Here is a 25,414-nt window from a genome sequence, read left to right as displayed (position 1 = left end):
CATGTGGGACAAAATGTTTCCTGTCTTTATTCCCCCTCCCACCCAGGTCTCCAAAGTTTTTACTTCCTCTTGCTGCTGGCGTACTTCATAGCCTGCTGCATCTACATCCAGCCTCTGTACCAGGCTCTGAGGAAAGGAGGACCCATGCACACGGTCCTCAAAGTGCTTACCACAGCAATGGCATTACAGGGCTGCTCAGCTCTCTGCAACTACATCCACTTGGCCAGGTAGATCCAGTAGAATCTGGTTGAAGCCGCTGTGAAGTGGGATCATCGATTTAAATATTAGCACACCGGTTTCCAACTGTTTTAGTTTGTGACTGTGAGCTGAGAGCAGTACAAAGAGTAGCGTTTCCTCCTCAGATTTATCTCAGTTTAATTAAGAGCCCCAAAGCGGAATATCACAGTATTTCACAAGAAAAAGCAATGATTTGAGAAATTCAGAGAAAGTGAACATAGCTTTGTGTAGCAAAAGTTTAAAGTTGTCCTCAAAGTACTATGCTTTCCTTTCTTGTTAATCATCTTGCACATGATCTGAGCAGTAACACCACTCAAAGAGTAAATAAACGATGAACATGACTGGATGTTTTGATGTAATATAGGATGAGATTTACTTTAATTATGGCTTTTTTTTCTTATTGAGTGTGTATTTGTCTACCTGGGTGGTGACTGACTGCATACAGTTGGCAGCATATGGATAAATATGTGATAGTGAGGAGAATATGAAGTAATGTGCTCGTGTGTGTCCCCTTGTGTTCTGCAGGTATTCCAGAGATGGTGTTGGTATTCCACTGATGGGCAGCCTGGCAGAGTGTATGTTCCTCTTTCTTTCCATCTGTATTTAGATCCATTGTGGGCTGGATTTAGTTATGAGAGGAACTTAACGGTCTGCTCATTTCAGATTAATTTATAAACGGACAATAATAGTCACAAAAGCCGCTTCTTTTCCACTTCCTGTTCCCTGTGCAGTCTGGGATATGGTGTCCCAGGTGTCCATGCTGTACATGTTACTGAGTCTGTGTATGGGCTGGACTCTGAGCCGAGGCAGGAAGCCTCAGTCCAGACCTCTGCAGTGGGAGCAGTCTCCAGCCTCCACGGCTGTCGCTGTTGGTGGAGTCGTTACACAGGTACGCAGGATCTCTCTGAGATGTTATTACACAACAGTTCATTATGTCATTTAGCGTAAACTAAATGTTGTCCAGGGAATGCAATATTTCGGTGGCCAAAATGCAAAAACACTTCATAAAGCAAGAGATTTCAGATAAAACAACTTTACAGTAAAACACGACAACATTTTACAAAACACATTTCACCAAACATTCTGGACACACATTTCAGAAAATACAGAAAGACATTTCACCCAACAAAACAACATTTCACAAAACCCAACAAATTGTTTTGTGAATTGTTGTTGTGTTATCTGACATGTAGTGTTTGACCCTCAGGGCCACCGGACAGTCCTCTCCTGATTTGGATGATATGGTTCAGGTTGTTCATGTTGAAGATAAAGACCAAAGACTTTAAGAATTAAGAGAAAAAAAAGTACATTTGTTAGAAATATGGTCAAACCTACCTGCCATTTTGATAGAATTACACCGAGAGGCATTCTAGAGCTGTGTAGAGTGAAACAGTGTCATTTTCAGGGAGTGTTGTTGCTGTGGGAGCAGTATTCAGAATCAGAGAGTGAGCATCACAGCTACCACGCCCAGCAGAGTCTGGCGGGGCTCCTCCTCATGGCTCTGAGGGTGGTCCTGGCCCTCCTGCTGGCCTCTATCCTCTACCAGATCATCTCCACCGAGAGGAGCACCCTGAAGAGAGACTTCTACCTGTGCTTCGCCAAGGTAAACGACACAGTGCACTGACTGTACCCTCCAGACAAACAAACACTTACCTGCAGTTCGTCAGGTGGTCATGTGGTCATGTGGTCTTCCTTGTGTATTCTACAGGGATGCTTCCTGTGGTTCCTCTGCCACCCGATCCTCTTTCTCATGTCTGTTATCTTCAACGAGCACCAGAGAGAGAAGGTTTGAGCACACAAACAAATACTGGGGAGATGTGACCTTTGATTGAGGTTTGATAACAAAAGATGTTTTACATTTTACACAAGTTCAGATATTCAACTTGAAGGTCAGTGAAGTTTGTTGATGAAGGTTCTCAGTCATCCATGTCATGGTAAATCTAGTTGCTGAAACGTAGGCAACTGATTTGTTTCAGTTTCTAGTGAAGTTTGTAGTGAGTTTTAAACAGGTTGTGAACTAGTCCCATTTTAAAGCAACACTAGGTAGTTTTTCGACCTTAAAATAATATTTCTAAACTCAGTTAAGTGGTAGACAAACGGTTAATAGGATGAACGGTGACGCCTCTGCAGCCTGAGGGGGGCCGCGCCGGCAGAAACCGCACTGCGTAACTTCCCTGAGCGGGTAGGTACATACCTGACGTAAAGAAGTCTAGTGCGACCTGCTTTATGACACGTTTATCGGTGGATTTAGCCAGCAGCTACTTGGATTTTTTGTAAACCAACGCCATGGCCAAGCCAGCTAAAAAAGCCAAGAAGATATTGTCTGAGGAGGCGAAGAAAAGAAAAAGAGAAAGTGATATAACATGAGCCGGACATGGATAAATATTAGACCAGCTTTCCCCCTGGTGGAGCGAGCTGAAAGAACTGATGGCGACCTAGCCTTGATGCTACTGGATTTGTAAGTCATATATTACATATATACATAATAATTATCTTACCGACTTTTACTTCGAGTTGATTTGTTATGTGGTGTTCATTTGGGCTCTATTTGTCCACAGTTTATAACCGCAATAAAGCCGGGGGATAAGCTAATGCTGTCTGTTTCGATAGCTTGCACGTTTTCATGTAGTGACTGTAAACAATGACTGACTAACTTACTAAAACACTATGAACGTCTTGTCTTGTAAAGTTGCGGATTTCTTAGTTCATGCAGATAATCAACGTAATAGTTGAACAGTGTGGTCGGGAGGTAACGTAATGCTATTGTTGTTATCGGTAACGTTAGTATTAGGGCCCGACCGGGCTATCCACTATCCACTAACCACCTCACAGCACAGCAGAGTGACTGATCTGGAGCAGGCAGCGGCAGGGACGCACGGAGGAGAGTTGTCCGCCTCAACGGTAAATAAACAAGTTTGTGAACTAAACAATAAGTCAACAAGTTTCAATTCAACCCACTTCACGATGTTCCCCGCTGTGTTGGTCTCGATCACGCCAAGTTAACGTTTAAGCACTACGTAATATGCAAGCTAAAGTTAGAATTAGCCATCTGCTATTAGCCTTGCTACACATAGTAGCCGTGCCAGTAACGGTAGAATAAACATAACAGTACACATTACGTAATCGACTAGCTACTTCTCTCACTGAGGCAGCTGCATGTCTCCAGATAAGACTGGAGCAAAATGAGTAACGTGAGTTAAGACGGGGAGGCACCGACCGGCGGAGGGAGGGGGGGAGGGGGCGAGTAGTTGAAAACGCTTTTCTGGTCCGAGTCTGATTCATGATAAATCCGTGGTATATTACTGAGATGATCAGTCGGTCTTCCTGTCGGCATGAAGAGCAGTAGCTAATGGTGCCTTGTTGTAGGTCTAATGTTGGATGGTTGTCATGTTAATATGCTGCTTGACTCAGCAATAAAAAGGATTTGAAATTATTTTTCTGCCTTTAATTCTTTGTAGAAGTGTCTGAAAGGCTCAAAAGCAGCCATTTGTTAAAAAAAATGAGTAAATATGTAGATATATGACTTAAATTAATAAAATTTTAAAACTTTATATAAAAAAAAAAAAATCGGCCGATTAATCGGTTATCGGATTTTTCCCCCCCTAATAATCGGTATCAGCATCGGCCCCAAAAAATCCATATCGGTCGGGCCCTAGTTAGCATGCTACTTAGCTACTGTTGTCGTACCAAGTTGGTTGTAGTTATTGCACCAAACACAACGTCAGCTTGCACGTTTTCACGTAGTGACTGTAAACGATGACTAACTTACTAAAACACTATGAACGTCTTGTCTTAAAAGTTGCAGATACCTTAGTTCATGCAGATAATCAACGTAATTGTTGAACAGTGTGATCGGGAGGTAACGTTAGCATGCTACTTAGCTACTGTTGTCATACCGAGTTGGTTGTAGTTATTGCATCAAACACAACGTCAGCTTGCACGTTTTCATGTAGTGACTGTAAACGATGTCTAACTTACTAAAACACTATGAACGTCTTGTCTTGAAAAGTTGCAGATTCCTTAGTTCATGCAGATAATCAACGTAATTGTTGAACAGTGTGATCGGGAGGTAACGTTAGCATGCTACTTACTGTTGTCATACCGAGTTGGTTGTAGTTATTACGCCGAACACAACGTCAACTTGCGATTGTATTCAGTAACTCCCGAAAACAGAGTTACATTTTCAGACGTTACTAGGCACATTCACGCCCAAGCGTCGTGTTTTGGAAGTAGCTTAGTTGGTGCAATCACTATAACCAACTCGGTATGAGAATAATTCTAGCATGCTAATGTGCTGTGCAGCCTATATGCTAACAAACTACCAGCTGCTATCTCTGAATCTAGCTTGTTGTTGGCACTCGATCGGGGTTTCATGTTTTTGATGTTTCCAAACGAGGCTTCGTGATTCGCTGGCTCCGTCAACAAATTCACGTGTATTCATTTTCCCCAGAGATGCTCATACAGCGACAGTATTTACGACACTAGTAACAGATAATTGCGCTTCTCAACCAGCCGGGGGTAGTAATGAGTCCAAACTACCTAGTGTTGCTTTAATACTGATGCCTATTACATACGCAAATGAGACCATCAGCAAGAAGATTGGCTACGTCCTTATAGTTATTTGTAATTTTTGGGTTGAGTAAGTCATAAAAGGAAAAGGAGTCTCACAGCCTGAGGAAAGAAGCTGTTAAAGAAGGACTTTTCCAAATGTAAACAGGTGTCAGGGCAAATAAACAATCATCTGTTAATCTTTACAAATCCTAACGTGACTCTAACAATAGCATAGCCGTCATTGCTGAATAAAAGTTTACATGGATAATGAATTGAGATTGAGATTAAATTGAGAATTAGATCAAATCATGGACTTGGAATATCATGACACCCCTATGGCCAGTAAAGTAATGTTTAATAATAATAAGCCAACAGCATGAAATAGCTCGATAACAACGCAAAAAAAATGTTACCCCAAAAGCTAGTTGTTCTGCTGTCGCCCGACAAGAGATACAGAAGTCTTCGCTGACGTACCACCAGACTACAGAGCAGCTTCTTTCCTCAGGCTGTGGGACTCCTGAACTCATCCTCAACACTCCATCATAAAAGATTGTTTTAAGAATTTTAAATTTTTAAAAAACACAGATGGTAGGCATTCTTGTTTGCTTGTCATGGAGAGGCATCAGTATTAAAATGAGACTGTTTAATAACCAGTTAAAAGTTACTTGTAGTACGTTAAGGTGATAATACTTGACTTTCAGGTATGGCGTCGAGACAAACGTCAGCATAATCAGAGTGCTCTCAGATGGTCAGGCCTTCTCCCCAGCTATAACCAGTTGTTTGCTTTTCAACTAACCGAAAAATAATATAGAGGGGGATAAACAAAGGGGGACTATGGGTAAAGCAATTCAAAAACAAGACAAAGACAAGAGACTAAAGACCGAAACTGAAGATACTGACATGGATGATGATGGCGAACATGCAGGTTTGGACTCACTGCAAGCTAGCATAATTGCTATACATGCTGAAATTAAGGCTGTTTGCTCCGACGTAAGGATGGCGTTAAACAACTTCTGTGATACGTTTAAAAGAGAGATGAAGCAAGAGCTGGGGAACTTCAGGGAAGAAGTTAATAAGAACCTAAGTGAAATTGTCACAGAGCTGTAAGACACAGCGGGCCGAGTGGAGGAGGTTGAACAACGTGTGTGTGACTTTGAGGAATGGAGCGCCGAAGCAAAGGAGGTGCTTCTCCAAACTGTACAAATTCAAGATGATATGCAGGCCAAACTGACTGATTTAGAAGCTTGTTCAAGGAGAAATAATGTACGCATACACGGGATCCCCGAGGGAGCCCAGGGAGAAAATTTGCAGGAGTTCCTCAAGAAATGTATTAAAACAGAGGGAAAAGAGTCTTCTTTGATCAAGATTATCCTGCAGAAATCCTAAAGAAGAGAAAGAAATATAACCCTAACCCTAACCCTAACCCCATCAGAAAAATGCTAAAAGTTCCGGTAACAGACACCCCTGCCTGCAAAGCTTTGGATCTTCTTTGGATCTTCTTTAATGGCACTTATAATAATGCAGGAGAGGCGATGGACAACCTGGTGAAGAAAGGGTTACTCACAAACACCAACAAGAGTGCTGGCCACACCGGACCCACACCTATTGAGCATCTACTGTGAATGTGCTCGGGAAAAGCTCCAGAGATTCAGCCGAGCCCCAGTGGACCCCACAAATGACAATTGAGCTCCTCGTGTGTAAAAGGGTGACTATAGCCCTATTCGCACGGGATTAGTATTACCTGGGGACCTCTAGTAATTTGTAATATTTGCGAAGGTCGTCTGTGATCTTAATCCTGTGCAAATCTGCCATGTCCATAATTTGTAAAGTAAAAATTCCACCGCAAATTACCTACCATATTTCGCCAAACACAGAGCTCATGTGATAATATTAGTCCCGTGCGAATCGGCATCTCTGTGATTTGGGGTCGTTTTTTTTTTTCCCCGGTCGAAAATTATGGAGGCTGCGTTGGAAATTATACATGACAGTTTTGACAGCATTTTGGCTGCAAATTCAGGAGGCTCATATAGGTACACAGCATGGAGACCCATTCGCAGAAAGAGCAAGCTCAAATCCATCAGAAGAGCAAAATCTCGAAAGATGATTAGATGGATTACATGCATGGCAGCATGCGGTAAGGAACATTTTTCTATCTTTCAACAGGCTCACCAGTTATTATTATATTAAAAATATCCACATCTAACCGCTGTGCTGCTCCAACGAGGGCTCAGGTGCGATCGTTACGCATAAGTTACGCAGAGCCTTGACATCATATCCGTGGAATAATGTCAGTAAATTCGAGTTAAAACACAGACTTCGCTTATCCTGTGCGAATGCGCCGCACGAAACACAGACGTGGTGGGGTAATTTCTAAATCACATGAGGTCCCCAGGTAATACTAGTCCCGTGCGAATAGGGCTTAAAGCTATGGTCTACGATTTGAAAGATTTGTCATTATTATTAACATTATTTAGATGGTGGTTATGGTCCAATAGTACTACCTACACAATGTGAAGAGTAAAAGGAACCAAAGAAATCCATTCTCTCTAGCGCCTGTAAAACTGAAAAGAAATTGACCAATAGGAGTATCTGGTCCGAGCGCTCGTATTGGGTCAATTTTCCGATCCAATCACCTCGCTCACTCTCCTGCTCCTGCTCACGTCTGGTCCTGACCCACTTCCGCATTTGAAACTACAAGCGGACAAGAGGTTTGTTTTGCCCTGAGCAGTTCAGCTGCCTCTGCTCGCCCCACCAACAAAGAGTCAAAGAAAGAAAGTCTGTCACTGAAAAGACACAAAGCGGAGATGTGAAACAAAGAGGGCTCAAACCGAATAAACATCGGGTCATCGTTCGAACGGTGGCGAAAGGTCCGTGAAGATATGGACCCGGTGCTGATACAGCGGCGTTTCTGTTGAGCAGGTAATCTTTCGTCTTTATTGTGGATGTTGTGACACAGATAACTTTCATGCTGATGCTGGCTTATGACTGTGAAAGCTGCCGTTAGTTTGTTTCTGTGTTATTAGACGGTGTCGAGACAATTTCTGTCTCTGCAGTATTGTCAGCACTTGTTTACTTGGTCGACGGAGACATTAGCCTCTATGCTAGCATTGTAAGCTAACAACAAGCTAACATTGCTATCATGTTTACACCAAATCAGCCTATTTATTTGCTTGTGGCAGCTAAATGAAGCAGCAAGTAAGATGAATGAATGGATGAATGAAACCCAAACGCGAAGCGGAGGGGTTTCGGATTTATTTCCGGATTTGTATTTTATTTGTCCGGATTTATTTCTCCATAACAACCTCTCGCCTGGTCACTACTCAACTGTTTTGCTAACCCTCCTCCCGGTCTTTGCTAAATCAATATGATGGATTATCATAAACGCGTTACGATGTGTGTATTTGTGTGTCTTATCTGTCATAAACAAGAGATTAAGGTTTACGGGCATGGTTGTGTCGCGGTCTGGTGCTACTCAGACAACAGCTGGGACACACACAGCTGGTCCGAGGCTCATGAAGGTTTATTTTTCAGCCACAATGTGGAAGCGATCGTTGTGATGAAAGCTGACGGCAGCATCTGTTAGTCTCTTGGCCTTCAATAACCTTTAGAAGTGTCTAACTTAGCTGTTGATAAATAGTAACTTATTACCTAGCTGTAACGTAACGTAGCTGTAACATGCTAATGACGTTACGCTAGCTTGGCTGTGGAGCTTAGCTGTGGACATTGTAATGACTTACAAGATTTACGTGCATTGTAATAACTTTACCTGTGAATCTGACATCTTACTCCGCATTCAAAGCTGGGCTGTATTTGGTTTCTGCCGGCCGGCTTGTTGCTCTTCTTGCTTGTTGTGGAGGGGGTGTGTCGCGGGAGGCTTCAAGGGGAGAGCGATACGAGCTCGGAGGGGAGGGATTAAGGAGCACAGAGGGGAGGGGTGTGTTTGTGTGTGTGTGTGGGGGGGGGGGGGGTGCTTTTTTCAAACCTTTCTCAGATCGTAGACGAGAGCTTTTAGTGACAATAATAATCCTGATAAGCTCGACCTGATCAGTCAGTTTACTTGGAACTGCCGACCCACACTGCTGGACTATTTCTGATGGACATAAAAACTGTTAACAGCACTAACATTCCAAAGTGAATTACTTTTCCTGACAGATCATTCACAAATTACTATGAAGGTGTTCAGGGTTTGTGTATTGTTACTGCTCTTATAAATGAATCCTTTTAAATGGTTCAGCTGCTAATGTGCTGTCTTAAAATGAGAAACTATAGTACCAAGAAAGTTAGGTTTAATCTACGACCAACAAGTCTGGGAGTTAAATAGGGGGGGGGAAAAACACTGTGTGTACTGAAAATATTCACGAGAGTATGATATCTGTTGTAGGAGATACACTACTAATAAATGTAATTTATTAATCACTTGAGATTAATAAAGCAATAAATAAATAGGGGCACCACCTCTGTTTCTTTTATCTCTTTGACTAATCCGGAAGACAAGGTTAACTTGAATCAATTCTAATCAATTTCAGATCAGTTTATTCAATCTCATAACTGAAGCAGTGACTTCTACAGTTACCATTGGTTCTCCACATTAAAACAATCCTGCACAGACAACGACATACGGTTAAATATATCTATTGACTAAATAATTCAGAGTAAATAAATGAAATGGCAAATTAAACAAATGATAAGATTAACAGGTAACAGAAAGATGCTGAGCCTGTAATGACTAAAGTAATGAGTTTATGAGTTAAATATGTGCGGATGGTGAAATTAAGCATTAAGCATTTCAATATTACGAGAATAATTTAACGCTAACGGAGCCCTGACAAAATTTCTCTTAAGCTCAAAAGATCTGAATCAAAGCCAAAGACACCAACTCATATTTCATGTGTGAATCCAGCAGGATGAGTGATGGTTAGCCTACTTTATTTGAAGAGTTGCCTTGTGGAGTCAGCAGGCTGCGGCTTTGTCTCCAGCGGCCTTACTGTCGCTCAACTGCAGGCTGGCAGTCTCGGTCCAATAGCTGGCGGGATGGCACAGCTCGTCTGGTACCCAGCGGGTGACGACCTCGGTCCGATAGCCGGCGGGGTGGCACAGCTCGTCCGGTACCCAGCGGGTGACGGTCTCGGTCCAATACCCAGCGGGATGGCACCACTCGTGAGCGTTGGGGGCAGAGCCGGTTTGGCTTGGCAAGAGTCTTTCTTTCGTTGGAAAACGCTTGCACGGTCTCTAAAACAGCCGGTTATTGTAATGTCTTCACTTATGATAATGGTCTTCTTCTGTTGCTTTGAGTGGTGGTTCTTAGGCTCTGACTTATAAACTAATTTAACTTCTTTGCTTAAATAACTAAAGGATGCTCCGTTGGCCGACCGAATTTTCCTTTGTTACTTAACGCAAGGAATTTCAAATTAAAGTTCACCTCCTCTATGTCAGGTTATGATACTTAACTGTATATAAAAAAAAATTAAAACAGAACTTCTTTCTCGTAGAAACTTAACAAAAGTTGAAGTACTTACTTAGTTGAAGAAATTAATCAATACAACGAAAAATATAAAAGTGAGAAAAACTTAATGCATGAGCAATTCTCCTGAGAAATGAAACGAGCGTAAAACAAAAGAAGGTAACGAGAGAGTGTAAAAAGAAAAGGAGTAACAAGAGCAAAAAGAATAAGAGTAAGAGAGTGGAGTTGCAAGAAGAGAGTAAGAGAGGGGAGTGCCTCGCTGTTTTATCCATTCTGATAACAGGCATGCCTGGGGGCAGGGCTGCCAGCTTTGTCTCAGAGTAGATAACAAGTGTGAAAACTATACTAACTTTTTTAATGTTTCAAGATCGTGTTTCACCTTTCCCAGAATGTCCCCATGGCTTAATATGTGGACTTCTTATTAACACAAATCGCATGGCATCACTAAATCATTAACATTCAAAAGAAAATTAAAACTTGGTCAACACATCTAAACACACTTGATTATATTGTAGAACTAATCACTTATACACATTTCTTTTAGTTCTAGCCTTATACTTATTATGACAGTGAATATTTTAAACATTGACTTGTAACACACCAAAATGTGTTAGACGAAGTCCTTTGAAACGTTGTCCAAATCATACCAGGACTCACCTTTAGAGGGCACTGTAGCTCTACCGAACACAGGACATTTTCACACATTAAATTTACATCTTAATTTTCATCGCAGAGAAATGCAGGTAGAGTCAGTTTTATGAACTTTTCTTCCTGGTTAATAATATGTTAAAATCCAGAAGATTAGGTTCTGGCTTAGTACTTATGTTAACTTTGTTAAAATCTGGTAGAGTGTAGAAGCCTTTACGACATAGGAATTTAAAGATAAGGGAGTCAACATCGTAAATTTCTGAGCTGTCAGCAAAGGATTAGGTAAAAAGAAGGGGAGTGAATTCACTCTGGAAATGTGTGTGTGTGTGTGTTTGTGTGTTTGTGTGTGTGTTAATTAGATAGGAGAGAACAAAATGTTAGCAGTTTTTAGTCTCATTTACAAATACAAAGACATTCAATTCTAACATATAATTGTCACAAGGATGTCCTCCGGTCCTCTGATGTTTGGCAAGCGTGGATTCAATTATGATCAACTGAATCTCGCTTGACCCTGAAAGGAAAGATGTGACCGTCTCCGGGAGGGAAGCAGTGGTGTTTTACAACTTTTACAACTTATGCTCTGATGAGCGCGATAGAGGAACTAGCATGTCTGTCAAGCATCCAAAGTGATGTCTGTATTCTTAAGAAAATAAAGTTCCTCTGTCCAGATAGAGGAAATCGGAGACTGGATGGAGGGACGGAGCCTCATGGTACAAGGGGTCACAGGGTCAGTTAAGCTATAAAAGATGTTTACCTCCCAGAGAAACAAGGCCTCAATTAATAGTTCAGACGAGAGGCATGTGTCCCTACACTGTTCACACATGGAGGGGCCCTCCAGTAAGTGCAGGTTTCCCCTCCCTATTTAGAAGTTATTTTCAAAACTTCCAAAAATCGAAGTCTTTTTATATATGTTCTGAGTTCTGTTGCACAGACAGAAATTCATAGGTTAAGGTTGATAAGGGAGCATAAAGTGGATACACAATAGGTCACCAAAAACAAATTTCACATCAGGAATATAGAGTAGTCACTGTACACGTTAATGGGTTGCATAATCCAATTAAGAGAAATAAATTAATAGCTAAAATGAATAGGGAAAAACAACATGTGATTTTCTGGCAGGAGACCCATCCCTCTCAACACAAGAAATAAAAAAAAATAGGATTTAAAAACATTTTATTATCTTATAGAAATGGGCATGCAAGAGGGGACGCAACATTGATTTCAAATAAAGTGACTTTCCAGCTCTCTGTGCAGATTGTTGATACGGAGGGGCGTTACATCCCGGTTAAAGGATTCCTTGATCATAAACAAGTAACATTGATTAATGTTTACAGATCACCAGGTAATGATAAAACGTTTATTAAAAAAATATTCAACATAATAGCTGCAGAATCCTCCGGTGTCCTGATTTGTGGCGGGGACTAGGATGTCCAGTTACAAACTGGTGTTGACTCTACCAATTTAACAAAGAGAATAAATTCTGAGACATTAACAGTTAAAAAAATGACTGAATGAGGTCGGTTTGATAGACATACGGCGAGAACTTCACCCAGTACAAAAACAGTTCACTTTCTTCTCACACTCTCATAATGTCCATTCCAGGATTGATCATTTTTTCATGTTCAACACAGAGAGACATAGAATGATAAATTGTAACATAGGGGTCAAAGATATATCTGATCATGCAGGTGTATATTTGTCACTTCATCTAGATAAAAAAACTAAAGACACCGCATGGAGATACCAGCCTTCTAAATGCCCCCCAGTGTAAGACATATATCGAACAGGAATTTAAAGACTACTTGGAGTATAATGACAATGAGGAAATATCTCCAAGTACTTTATGGGATGCTGCCAAGACTGTAATTACAGGGAAGCTCATAATGTGGTCTTCAATAAGGAAAAAGGAAAAACAGAAACGGTTAAAGGATTTACTGGACAAATTCAAATATTTAGAAACAAAACATATGGAATGCAACAACCCCAACTTGTTAAATCAAATAAACACAATAAAACAATAAGTAAATAAAATTAATGACAGCCAAATGGAGATGAAGGCAAAATTCATTTTAAAAAAAAGGTATTATGAGAATGGAATCGAAAGCCAAAAAGTTACTGGCATGGAGAACACGCAAGCAACAAGCCGAAAGGTCCATTCATAAAATTAAAGATCCCCATACCAGCAGGATATGTCATAGATTAGAGGAAATACAATACTCTATTGAAAAATAAGGATTTATACACACAGCCCAGGGGTGCTGAACCTTTAGCCATAACTAGCTTTTTAGAATTATTAGACCTGCCTTCAATTGGAATCGAACAAAATCAATATGTACCTCATCAATATGTATGTATATGTAATTTCAAATGGGAAAATAACAACATTAAATACTAACATTAAGAGGTCCAAATACCAAAATGTAAATGTAAAAGACACAAGTCTATAAATCTCTGTTCTCTACGTTTAAATTTATGTCCCTTTGGATAGATGCCAAGAATGAAGAATCTAGGATCTACTGCTAAATGAATTAAAAGTATCTCCTGAATTATACGACTCACGTCTGACCAAAACTCCTTAATCCTCGGGCACTTCCAAATGCAATGAAAGAGTGTTCCTTTCTCTTTACCGCATTTGATACATATATCTGGATTATTACAGTTAAATTTGTTCAGTTTTTCTGGTGTGCAATACACTCTCATCACCCAGTTGTATTGCAGGAGTACCATTCTTATATTGGTAGTTTGAGTTTGAGCCCTTTACATGCCTTGTACCATTCTTCAATTGTCAGTTCGCCCTGTAAATCATTTTTCCATGCTATAAACTTAAATTCTGTGGATTCCAGTGAGTTAGTCAACAACAAATTGTACACCTCTGATATGATTCCCCTATCTAGAGGGTTCTTAATTAAAACTTTCTCTAGTAAAGATAAAGAAGGAATGTTGATGACTTGCTTTTAAATAGAACCTATAAAGCTTCTAAGCTGTAGGTATTTAAAGTGCTTACGAGGAATATTATAAATATCAACCAGCTCTCCAAAAGATTTGATATTTCCATCCTCTGAATCAAATATGTCGCCAATTAAACTTAATCCTCTATCAGCCCACAATTTAAAGCCACCATCATCCCTTCCTGGTATGAAATAATTATTTCCCCATATTGGACTGTATTGAAAAAGAGTTTGCGTTTCCTTTAAGTATTTTTGCACATCATACCATACAGCGATCATATTTTTAACGATGGGGTTCTGTGTTTTTTTAATTCGTTTTTTAGGATTATCTGAGTATATGTATGCTGGTAGCTGAGGCTTGAAAGAAAACAATTCAATATCTTTCCATGCTGGTGAGTTGTCTGATTAATAATAAAACCTCATAGACCTTATTTGAGTTGCCCAGTAATACCATAACAGGTTTGGGCATTTCAGCCCTCCCCTGTCAAAAGGTAAGTAACGAAGGGATAAGCGAAGCCTGGGACGTCTATTTTTCCAAATAAAACAGTTGAACACTTTTTGAAGACTAGAAAAAAAGTTTGAAGGAGGCAGCAAGGGGATATTCTGAAAAAGGTACACTAATTTTGGCAGGATGTTCATTTTTAAAATATTAATTCTACCTATTAGAGAGATCGAAAGAGATGACCATTTATCAACTGATTCAAAGATGGACTTCACCACTGGTGTATAATTAGTTTGTACAATTTCCTCTAGCTTGCTGGTAATTTGAATACCCAAATAAGTAAAGCTGTTAACAATCTTAAATTGTTTAGCATGAATAGGGGGGTTTTCTCTTTCAAATGAGTTGAGCAACAAAATGGAGGATTTGAGGGTGTTAATTTTGTGACTGGAGATACTACTGAATCTTTTCGTAAGTTCCATAAGAGCCGGAATAGAAACACTTAAATTGCTGAGGAAAAGAATTACATCGTCCGCAAAAAGAGCTATACGGTGTTCTAGTTGATCAATACATATTCCGGAAATCAGTGTGTGGTTTCTTATTGCCATTGCTAGAGGCTCTATTGCTATTATAAATAAAAGGGGTGAGAGGGGACACCCCTGTCGGCATCCTCTCCTGATTTTAATTGGATTGGAAATATTATTATTAGTGATTATCTCTGCATAGGGTTCTTTATATAAAAGTTTCACCCAATTGCAAAAGGTATTGCCCAATCCAAACCGGTCTAATAATTCAAACAGGTATGCCCATTCTACCCTGTCGAACGCTTTCTCTGCATCTAGAGACAGGAAAGCTGTATCTGATTTTTCTTTATGGACATGTAGAATGTTTAGCACCCTTCGTACATTATGAAAGCCCTGACGTCCCACAATGAATCCATTTTGATCTGCTTTTATGATCCCTGGGAGGAAAGTTTCTAATCTTTTGGCTAAAATTTTACACAAAATTTTTAAGTCTGAGTTTAAGAGGCTAATTGATCTCAAATTTTCACATTTATCATTTGACTTGCCTGGTTTAGGAAGCAAAATAATTAATGCACCTCTTAACGAGGGTGGTAAAATTCCTTTTTGGAAAGATTCCCTAAACATTTCTTAAAGAGGGGTTAGTAATTTAGATTCAAATTTTTTATAAAAGTCTGAAGATAGACTGTCAGGGCCTGCGGCTTTGCCAGATTTCATGCATTTTATTGCGCTTGAGATGTCCTCTAGAGATATATCGTCCTCCAACAGTGATCTATCCTCTGTTGAGATTTTTGGGAAATTAATATTATCAAGAAATATCTTTTGGTCTGGAAGTTCTGAATCTCTTTCAGAGGTATACAGATTTTCATAAAACCTTTTAAATGCGTCGTTAATTTTGATGGGATCTACGATACTCTCCCCTTCTTGGTTTATGAGACTAGTGATGGCCCTTTCAGTCTGAAGCTTTTTTATGTGCCACGCCAAAATTTTTCCAGATTTTTCCCCTTGGTCAAAAAAGGTTTGTTTAAGTTTTAAAAGATTATCCATAGCTTTTAAGGAGGAAATTTCGTTGTATTGCGCCCTTAAAACACTATTTCCTGATGTAATTTAGAACAAGGATTCCGATAATATTTTGTTTCTAAAAGCTTAATTTTTGATTCCAGCAAGGTTAATTTTTGTTTAGCATTTTTGGACTTAGAACTCGTAAAATTAATGATTTGGCCCCTAATAAAAGCTTTGAAAGCCTCCCACCTAATACTTGCTGATGTTTCTGATTTATTGAATGAAAAGTATATATCAATTTGTTCCTCAATAAAAGAGATTAATTCTGGGTCTCGCAGCCATTTTTGTTGTAATCTCCATTTGGGCGGGTCCCTACTCAGACCTGGATCTATATACCATAGATTATTTGGGGCATCAAGATGCCATCATAATTACAATCTCTGATTTTAGACATCAGTCCTGCAGAGACTAAAAAGTAATCAATTCTAGAATACGACTTATGAGTATTAGAAAAACATGAATAAAGTGATGCGTCAGGATTTCTCTCTCTCCATACATCACATAGATTTAGTGACTTAATAAATTGATGTAGAATTTCTCTGCTTTTGTTATGGGATTTATCCACCTTTGATGACCTGTCCTTATTGGGGTTAAGAGTACAATTGAAATCTCCTGCTATTATATATTGACCTGTAAGGGCTGACAAATTAAGAAGTAAGTTGTTAAAGAATTCTGGGTCATCCTGATTTGGCGCATATATGTTGACCAAATTAAGAAATTCTGATAAAAGCACACCCTGAACTATGAGATATCTGCCTGCTTTATCAGCAATCACATTGGTGATATTCAAAGGAATGGATTTGTGAATGAGAGTCGCAACCCCTCTTGCTTGGGTATTAAAAGGAGCAGACAAAACCTTACCTTGCCACCTCCTCCTTAATCTAATGTCTTCATTAGTAGAGAGATGGGTTTCTTGAAGAAAAATTATTTGACATTTAATGTTTTTCAACCTCCCCATTACCTGTTTTAACTTTCTATAATTTTGTAGACCTCTACAATTCCAAGAAGTAAATTTAATCTCTAATTCTTTGGTCATTGCTAAAGTTTGTCATCACTTTTGGTACCAGTAGGATAAAATGCAAATTCTGCCTCCAAATGCAAACAATTGAACAAATAAACCAAGAAAAGTAACAAACCAGACGAAATTCGTCAACATTTTCCCGTGAACAAACCACACAAACCCTGTTGCTCTGGAACTGAGCTTACCCCCTCCCCCCAAAATCAGCAACGTCGAAGACCACACCACACTTGAGACAAAAAGAGACAAAACAAAACAGAGATATCCTCCTTCCACAATTTCTGACCAAGAAAGACCTAAAGCACAGCAAAAAGGGTCAGTAAAGTATAGCAAATAAACCAACACAAAGTCTCAGGTGTTTACATTTCAAGTATCTGGTAAGGTACTGTCTTCTCCAAGGCCTCACTCAAATTATAAGTGTGCGTTTTCTTATATATAGAAGATAAGGAGAAAAAAAACAAAAAAAAACAAAAAAGTATAAAAATCCAAAACGCATACACTACACACTACACTTTTTCTTTCCCTCTTTCCCTTTTAGAACTAAAAACTTTAAGGCTTGAATTTACCTTGCCCTGGTATTGATAATCAGAAGATTAGAGATGTGCACACCTATTAGCAGTAGACTTAGTCACTGTCATTAATGTATGCTGTCCCGGATCATAGTAATATAATAGTAACATGAGCTTTACGAGCTACATACTTTCCATGGCAAAGTGTTCATTCATTACCATTTTCCTCTTGGATTTGCCTGATAAAAGCCTCTGCTTCGGTGGGTGTTTTAAAAGTTTGTGTGCTGCCCTTGTATGTAACCACCAGTCGAGCAGGAACAAGGATGCCGTGTCTTAATCCCATATTGCGCAGCTTCTGTCTGACACCATCAAATTCTCTCTGTTTTTGGTGGACTCCCGCTGCCAGGTCTGGGTAGAAACGTATTGGATGACCCTTGTAGAGAGTTTCTTTTTTGGTTCTGGTCGCTCTCAGCACAGCCACCTTATCCCTGTCGTTCAGAAACTTCATAATCATCGTCCGAGGGGGGGCACCGTCCTCTCGCCTCTGGCCAACACAATGAGCTCTCTCCAAGGTGAAGTTTTTTGGAGCTGTGGGTCCCAGCACCTCCGGTATCCACTTCTCGAGAAACATGCAAGCGTCTTCCCCTTCCTCTTTCTCCGGAAGGTTAACCAGTCTTAGATTTGAGCGTCTGGACCGTGCTTCTAAGTCTATCACTTTATCTTCAAGCTCCCTTTTCTTCTCTTCTAGTAGACAAACTTTAGCCTGAAGGTTAGCCATGTCATCCTCAGCATTAGAGATGCGGACCTTGGCGTTAGCAATACGTTCAATGCACTCACTTATTTCCTTTCTCACTCCATCAATTGCAATCACTATTCCGTCCAGTCTGTTTGAGAAGTCATCCTTCAGATCTTTGATGGCATCTAGAATCTCCTTGTTCATGTTTTCACTGGTGTTTCCAGCAGCCTCGCTCTGCGTGTCGCTAGCTTTAGGGCTAACCTCACTGCTAATCTTAGCCGAGCCGAAGTCAGAAATCCTTGGTTGTAAACTTTTTGTGCGGTGCCTGCTCGATTTTCCAGCTGCAGACGACATCAGCGACTTTGTAAAATACAGCAACTAGGTTAATATCTGTGCTAGATTAGGTCATTTGCAGGAATTTTCCGATTTTTAGTGGAGAGGAGGGATATCACGTCTGTCTAGCACGCCGCCATTACTGGAAGCCCACAAAGGAAATTATAGCTGATCTGAAAAGATGGACATGCACAATCGAATAGATATCGTTAAGATGAATATCTTACCACGGTTACCTTATCTTTTTCAATCCTTGTCCATAGAAATACCACCTAAACAGTTTAATGAGTGGAAAAGAATGATTTCTAATCTAGCTTAAATTTAGCACATTATAGTCACCCAAAGAAAAAGGGGGGACATCTCTTCCATGTCGGGAGAATTACTACGAGGCTGCACAGCTCAGATATCTAGTAAACTGGTGCAACCCACTCTACGTTGCTAAATGGAAAGATTTGGATCAAAGCCAAATAGACTTACCCCTTCAATTGCTAATAGGGGATAGATCTCTTTACACCATACATTCAGAGAAATTAAACTGTTGGACAAAGGTCCCCATGAATATTTGGTTCAGACAATGCAAAAAGTTAAAATTGGAAAAAAATGCAAGAGTACTAAGATGGGTGGCACATGACAGTGACTTCAAACCCGCACAGATGGATGAAAGATATAAGCAATGGACCTTCAAAGGAGTAACAGCATACTGCCTGATCTGCGCAACAGAGGAATAGACAGCGTCCAGCAGCTTACACACTCCTACTATCTAGAAAGACAGGACTTCTTCCGATATCTTCAGGTTAGGCACTATTTCAACAAAAATATCAGAATCTCTCAGGAAAGCGAAGCAAATCTGATTAATGTATTTATTGATGGATACAAATCCAATCAGCACAGAAAATTGGTTTCTAGAATTTATTCATGTCACTCCACAACGTATGTTAAATCTAAATGGGAAAAGGAAGCCAATATAGCTCTCACAGAGGAGGACTGGCTTAACATTTGTAATACACACGTAACTACTTCAAGTTCAGGTCAATGGAGAGAATTTGTGTGGAAGAACATTATTAGGTTTTTCATCACCCCAAACCAGAACATGGTCACTGCTGGAGGAGGTGCGGGAACAGCTTGGCTGATCACATATTTTGGGACTGTGCTGTAATTCTGCCTTACTGAATTACTGCTACAGTAGTAGCAGTGATAAAATCAATATTTGGCTCAGAGATCAATCATGACTTCAGTACAATATATTTAGGTAAGAGTCCATCCAAACTTAACCAACGTGACAAATACCTTCTTCAAATACTGCTAGCAGCCAGTAAAAAAGCCATTACCAACATGGATGATTAAAGAACCACAACAAAATCAGAGTGGATCAGGATAGTAAATGAAATATACAGTGATGCTTGAAAGTTTGTGAACCCTTGAGAATTTTCTATATTTCTGCATAAATATGACCTAAAACATCATCAGATTCCTAAGTCCTAAAAGTAGATAAAGAGAACCCAATTAAACATATGAGACAAAAATATAATACTTGGTCATTTATGTATTGAGGAAAATGATCCAATATTACATATCTGTGAGTGGCAAAAGTATGTGAACCTCTAGGATTGGCAGTTAATTTGAAGGTGAAATTAGAGTCAGGTGTTTTCAATCAAGGGGACAACAATCAGATAATCAGTGGGCACCCTGTTCTATTTAAAGAACAGGGATCTATCAAAGTCTGATCTTCACAACACGTTTGTGAAAGTGTATCATGGCACGAACAAAGGAGATTTCTGAGGACCTCAGAAAAAGAGTTGTTGATGCTCATCAGGCTGGAAAGGGTTACAAAACCATCTCTGAAGAGTTTGGACTCCACCAATCCACAGTCAGACAGATTGTGTACAAATGGAGGAAATTCAAGACCATTGTTACCCTCCCCAGGAGTGGTCGACCAACAAAGATCACTCCAGGAGCAAGACAATAATCGTCAGGGAGGTCACAAAGGACCCCAGGGTAACTTCTAAGCAACTAAAGGTCTCTCACATTGGCTAATATTAATGTTCATGAGTCCACTGTCAGGAGAACACTGAACAACAATGGTGTGCATGGCAGGGTTGCAAGGAGAAAGCCACTGCCATCCAAAAAGAACATTGCTGCCCATCTGCAGTTTGCCAAAGATCACATGGACAAGCCAGAAGACTACTGGAAAAATGTTTTGAGGACGGATGAGCCCAAAATAGAACTTTTTGGTTTAAATGAGAAGCGTTATGTTTGGAGGAAGGAAAACACTGCATTCCAGCATAATAAACTTATCCCATCTGTGAAACATGGTGGTGGTAGTGTCATGGTTTGGGCCTGTTTTGCTGCATCTGGGCCAGGACGGCTTGCCATCATTGATGGAACAATGAATTCTGAATTATACCAGCAAATTCTAAAGGAAAATGCACTGAATTTCAAGAGAATGTGGGTCATGCAGCAAGACAACGAGCCTAAGCACACAAGTCATTCTACCAAAGAATGGTTAAAGAAGAATAAAGTTAATGTTTTGGAATGGCCAAGTCAAAGTGCTGACCTTAATCCAATCAAAATGTTGTGGAAGGACCTGAAGCGTGCAGTTCATGTGAGGAAACCCACCAACATCCCAGAGTTGAAGCTTTTCTGTACGGAGGAATGGGCTTAAATTCCTCCAAGCCGATGTGCAGGACTAATCAACAGTTACCGGAAACGTTTAGTTGCAGTTATTGCTGCACAAGGTCACACCAGATACTGAAAGCAAAGGTTCACATACTTTTACCAATCCCAGATATGGAATATTGGATCATTTTCCTCAATACATATAAGTATAATATTTTTGTCTCATTTGTTTAATTGGATTCTCTTTATCTCTTTATAGGACTTGTGTGAAAATCTGATGTTGTTTTAGGTCATGTTTATGCAGATATATAGAAAATTCTAAAGAGTTCACAAACTTTAGGGTTGACCTTCTCCCTGAATCTTTGTATAGATAAATTTAACATTATTGGCAGAAATGGTTACTATATTTTAATACAGCAGGGAATTAACAAAAACTTTGTTGTGTGATCTTGGACCCTGTACATACGTATTTAATTACTTATTTTTATGTATAGGATACGTTGACTCATTTATATCATCACTGCTGAACAGATGCTTTAATTTGGAGATACACTGGAAAGTTATAACTTGGAACTTGCCGGCTATGTAAACCATCACCCCCCCCCCCCCCCGCCAAAAATTCCACATGCTGTCTCTAACCCTCCCCCTTTGTGTTCCCTCTCTGTAGGTGGTGACTATCGGTGTGATCCTCTGCCAGTCCATCTCCATGGTGATCCTCTACCAACTCTTCCTGTCTCGCTCTCTGTACTGGGAGGTCTCCTCTCTCTCCTCTGTGTCTCTACCGCTCACCATGTCCAGGACGAACAACAGGGGGCGCTACTGAGCACATCCACTGTCATGCCTTATCAGCATGACTAAGGGAGCACCTCCTTTCACCTCCCACTTAGTCAGCGGGAGACCTCCTGAGCATGAAGAAGAAGCACAGAAGCTAAGAAGTGCTGTGACTTTACAGAGACCGCTCTCCTCTGCTGGGACTGTGTCTGGGGGGGATAGTTATAGCCACCAGTAAGCAGGGAACTATAGCAGGGGTCACAGAATGACCAGAGGAGGATATTTAAAGCAACACCCTACCTCTAGTTACAGACGGAACCAACATAACTTAGCAGGAGGAGCGATATAAAATGCAGGACAACTGGGAGGAGGGACACAAGGTATTCACATGGTTTCTTCCTGACATGCTGGACTAACAGCCAAAACAGACCAACACAAACATGATGAAGACAGAACATCAACATTTAAGGATGCATCTGCTGGTGAGCTACATGTAAGGAGTGAATATGAAGAAAGGATTGACTCATGATGGAAACTTAACACTGCAGCAGGCCAGAGGTACACATGGTTGTTTGGACCTCAAGGTCACAACCCAAGATCAGCATACTTAGAGGTTTGTGGTGTCCGTGGAAACTTCTCTGCAAGGACAGAAATGCGGTGTTTGTGCTCTTGGCTTTTATAACCACTCACACAATGGAATCATAGATTTACTACAAAGGAAAATACAAAGCACGGGAAGCGTTACGCCACTGCTCAGCTATGGTGTTAGATTTATGCAGGGAGTTAATGTGAGGTACAGGATGGAAAGAATCGTATTCCTCTCATTAAACTAGAGTTGGATCAAACTGCCAAAGAGAAGAAGAAAGTTATTTCTGTCAGAATGATAAGGCTGGTGTTTTTCAATATTTTCTTATTTTCAAGAAATCCCATGAAAAGACTTAACTATCAGTGAAGGAATGAAGGAACATGTCACCCAGTGCAACAGTGAACATGTTCTTACTCTCATCTCGTCAAATACAGCAGCTTGCTCAGCGGCCTTAAGATTCACACTATGATGCTCTACCTACCTCATGTCACATAACATAGGTTAACTTACTTACGTTACATAAAAAAATCACCCGAGTAATAGAGGTGGGTGCAATTCATCGATGTGGCGATGCATCACGGTTGCGTCACGTGACGATTCGGCATCGATTAATTAACGTCGATGCTTTGCTAGGTCCACGCATTTAGACAGAAGGCGGCAAATTGGCGGTCTGTTTTGGTCCGCCAATTTGACGCCTCTGAGGGTACACTTACTGCCGCCTCCATTGCTATCTCAATCCGAGGCGTCAATGTGCCGGCAATTGCGGGACATGGACGGAGGTGTCGATAATGACCCGCAGCCGGGAGTTTTAAAACCAGGAAACAGCTGATCACAGCAGTCAGTTCATCACTTCATCCGCGGATGTAAAGATGAGCAACTGGAAAGCCGCTGAGATCCGGGAGATGCTACAGTCTCCTCGGTCTCTGTAGCTGACAGCTAGCGGACACAACCAAACAGCTAGTAGCTGCTGACTGTCAGCTGTTGTGTAGCGGCAAGCTACGAACGGTCGCTACTTTCAAAATAAAAGCCCCCTGCTAAGAACCCAGTTCTAAAATACAATGGGGTGCAATGTAAAGCTCTTATTTTGAAGACAACTTTGTTGTCACTGATCACTGCCCAACTTCGTGCTTCACGCCACGTCACGTCACATGTTTACGCCTCATTAAATCCAGGGCTTGACTGTTTTCAGTGTTTTCCGCCAATAGAGGGGGCTCTCCTGCAAGTGGAGCTTTCCCTGGTCAAAGTTAAGTAGGTCAAAGTGCAAATGTTTACATAGTCATAAAATAAAATATTTTGTGTCTTTGAAAAATACAAGTCAAATGTTCAAAAAACCTTGTTATTTACTTTATGAGTGTAGTTTTAGAGGAACTGAGTTAATTGATAGGCTATTTATTTACAAATATAGCCACAGATGCAGACAAAAGCAATCTTATATGGAAAAAAGCATTAAAAATTGCAATAACCGAAGAATCGTGGCCAATAATCGAATCAAAGCTCCCATAATCGAATCGAATCGTGAGGTACCCTTGTTGGAACACCCCTACTGAGTAACCCCCCGGGTTAGGTTAGGGTTAGGGTTAAAATATTGTAGAATGTCTTTAATTAATTGAATACAGTAAACCACAAGAATTCAACTATGTTTACCATTAAGCATGAACAGCATATTTATATATACTTGTATGTACTTGTGTGTTTATATTTCATGTTTTGCTTTAGATGGGTCACTGGATAACCTTGACTTAGCCTCCTCCCCCTCAATTTTAGGAAGGATTCAGTCTGTTCATGGGAATTATGTTCAATAAGAAAATGGAATAAAACATGGGTATATCAATTGATCAGTATGTAGTCAGATGGATATATTACTCTGCATAAACAGATGGAGGGGCAGAGGAAGTTGGATGGATTTCAGTGACTTATGGACAAATACAAGTGAAGATGGATATACTGAAAAATGGACATGTGGAAGGATGGATAAAATCTGGACAGATGGTTAAAGCATGTGGTCAACCAGACAGGTAACAAAGTGGACAGCTAAATAAGAAGGACTGGCGGACTTTGTCTTTGCATATCCAAAATGATGAATGTGAGCCAAAGGTGTGTGCTCCCTGTACATCACAGATCAGGCTTTTTTTAGACCTTTTTCTTCCCTGTCACCATGAACCAAGAGCTGACAGCATGTATGTACATAGCTGGAGACACACTGCATGACTCGTCCTCTCTTTTTTCCAACGTTCATTTTCCATGCATTGCACTATGAACTGAAGCACCTGTGTGAACGGGAGTAAAACATGGACGCCATTGTCACAGTGTGTTATAAAGCAGATCAGGAGAAACCAAAGTCTATTAACAGGCCACAGTCACGGACACTTCAGATGACCTCCACTGTGTAAATACAACATAATGAAATTCCACACTTACTCTCCAGTGAATCAGGACTGGTCTGAGGCTACAGTGACTTCCTATGAGTGCGGCTCATTAAAACACACACTTCATTAGTATCCTTTGGCATCCCAGTGGGAACAGGCCTGCAGTTTTATTTAGGACTTTAACACATTTCACATGGTGGAAGATAAAAATCTACTCAACTGACAGCTGACATGGAGAATTCACATATTTGTTCATTGTGTATTTATGTATTTAAGCAGCATATTATAAAGAATCTAAATCAGTTACTGCACAGTTTCATGTTTGATTTCAGTGTTTTATTGAACTACATCTATCCCTTTAAGTAGCAAAGATTTAAATGTAGGGTCAGCAACTGAATCCAATCATTGACTGCATATAATAGAGGACAGAGCCACAGTGACGTCACCCACAGGTCTCTGAAGAGCCAGAATGAAGCGCCTTAACCATACCTGACTCCACCAGTTTTGATTAGCCAGGAGTTCCTGGCTAATCAAAACTGGCCAAAGAGGTGGCGCGTGGGTGGAGCTGAAGCGAGCCTACTTAGTTAAAACAAGCCCATCTGTCTGGAAGCT

At 40.4% G+C, this 25,414-nt stretch overlaps 1 protein-coding gene across 1 annotated transcript in view; it reads left to right on the top strand.

The window, feature by feature from the left end:
• gpr180 (G protein-coupled receptor 180) overlaps positions 1-25,105 on the top strand; it is a 28,702-nt gene extending 3,597 nt beyond the window's left edge. Inside the window, exons 5-10 of the mRNA XM_084347129.1 lie at positions 47-227; positions 763-812; positions 969-1,126; positions 1,643-1,840; positions 1,946-2,023; positions 21,747-25,105. Coding sequence (XP_084203255.1) covers positions 47-227; positions 763-812; positions 969-1,126; positions 1,643-1,840; positions 1,946-2,023; positions 21,747-21,902 — 821 coding nt within the window. The 3' untranslated portion in view covers positions 21,903-25,105. The remainder of the gene's footprint in view (positions 1-46; positions 228-762; positions 813-968; positions 1,127-1,642; positions 1,841-1,945; positions 2,024-21,746) is intronic.
• The last annotated feature ends 309 nt before the right edge of the window (positions 25,106-25,414 follow it).

The sequence above is a fragment of the Pagrus pagrus genome (genome assembly GCF_965226575.1).
Source record: "Pagrus pagrus genome assembly, chromosome: 24".
Classification (NCBI taxonomy): domain Eukaryota; kingdom Metazoa; phylum Chordata; class Actinopteri; order Spariformes; family Sparidae; genus Pagrus; species Pagrus pagrus.
Note: the sequence above shows the minus strand (reverse complement) of the source record. Positions and strands in the feature narration are given on the sequence as shown.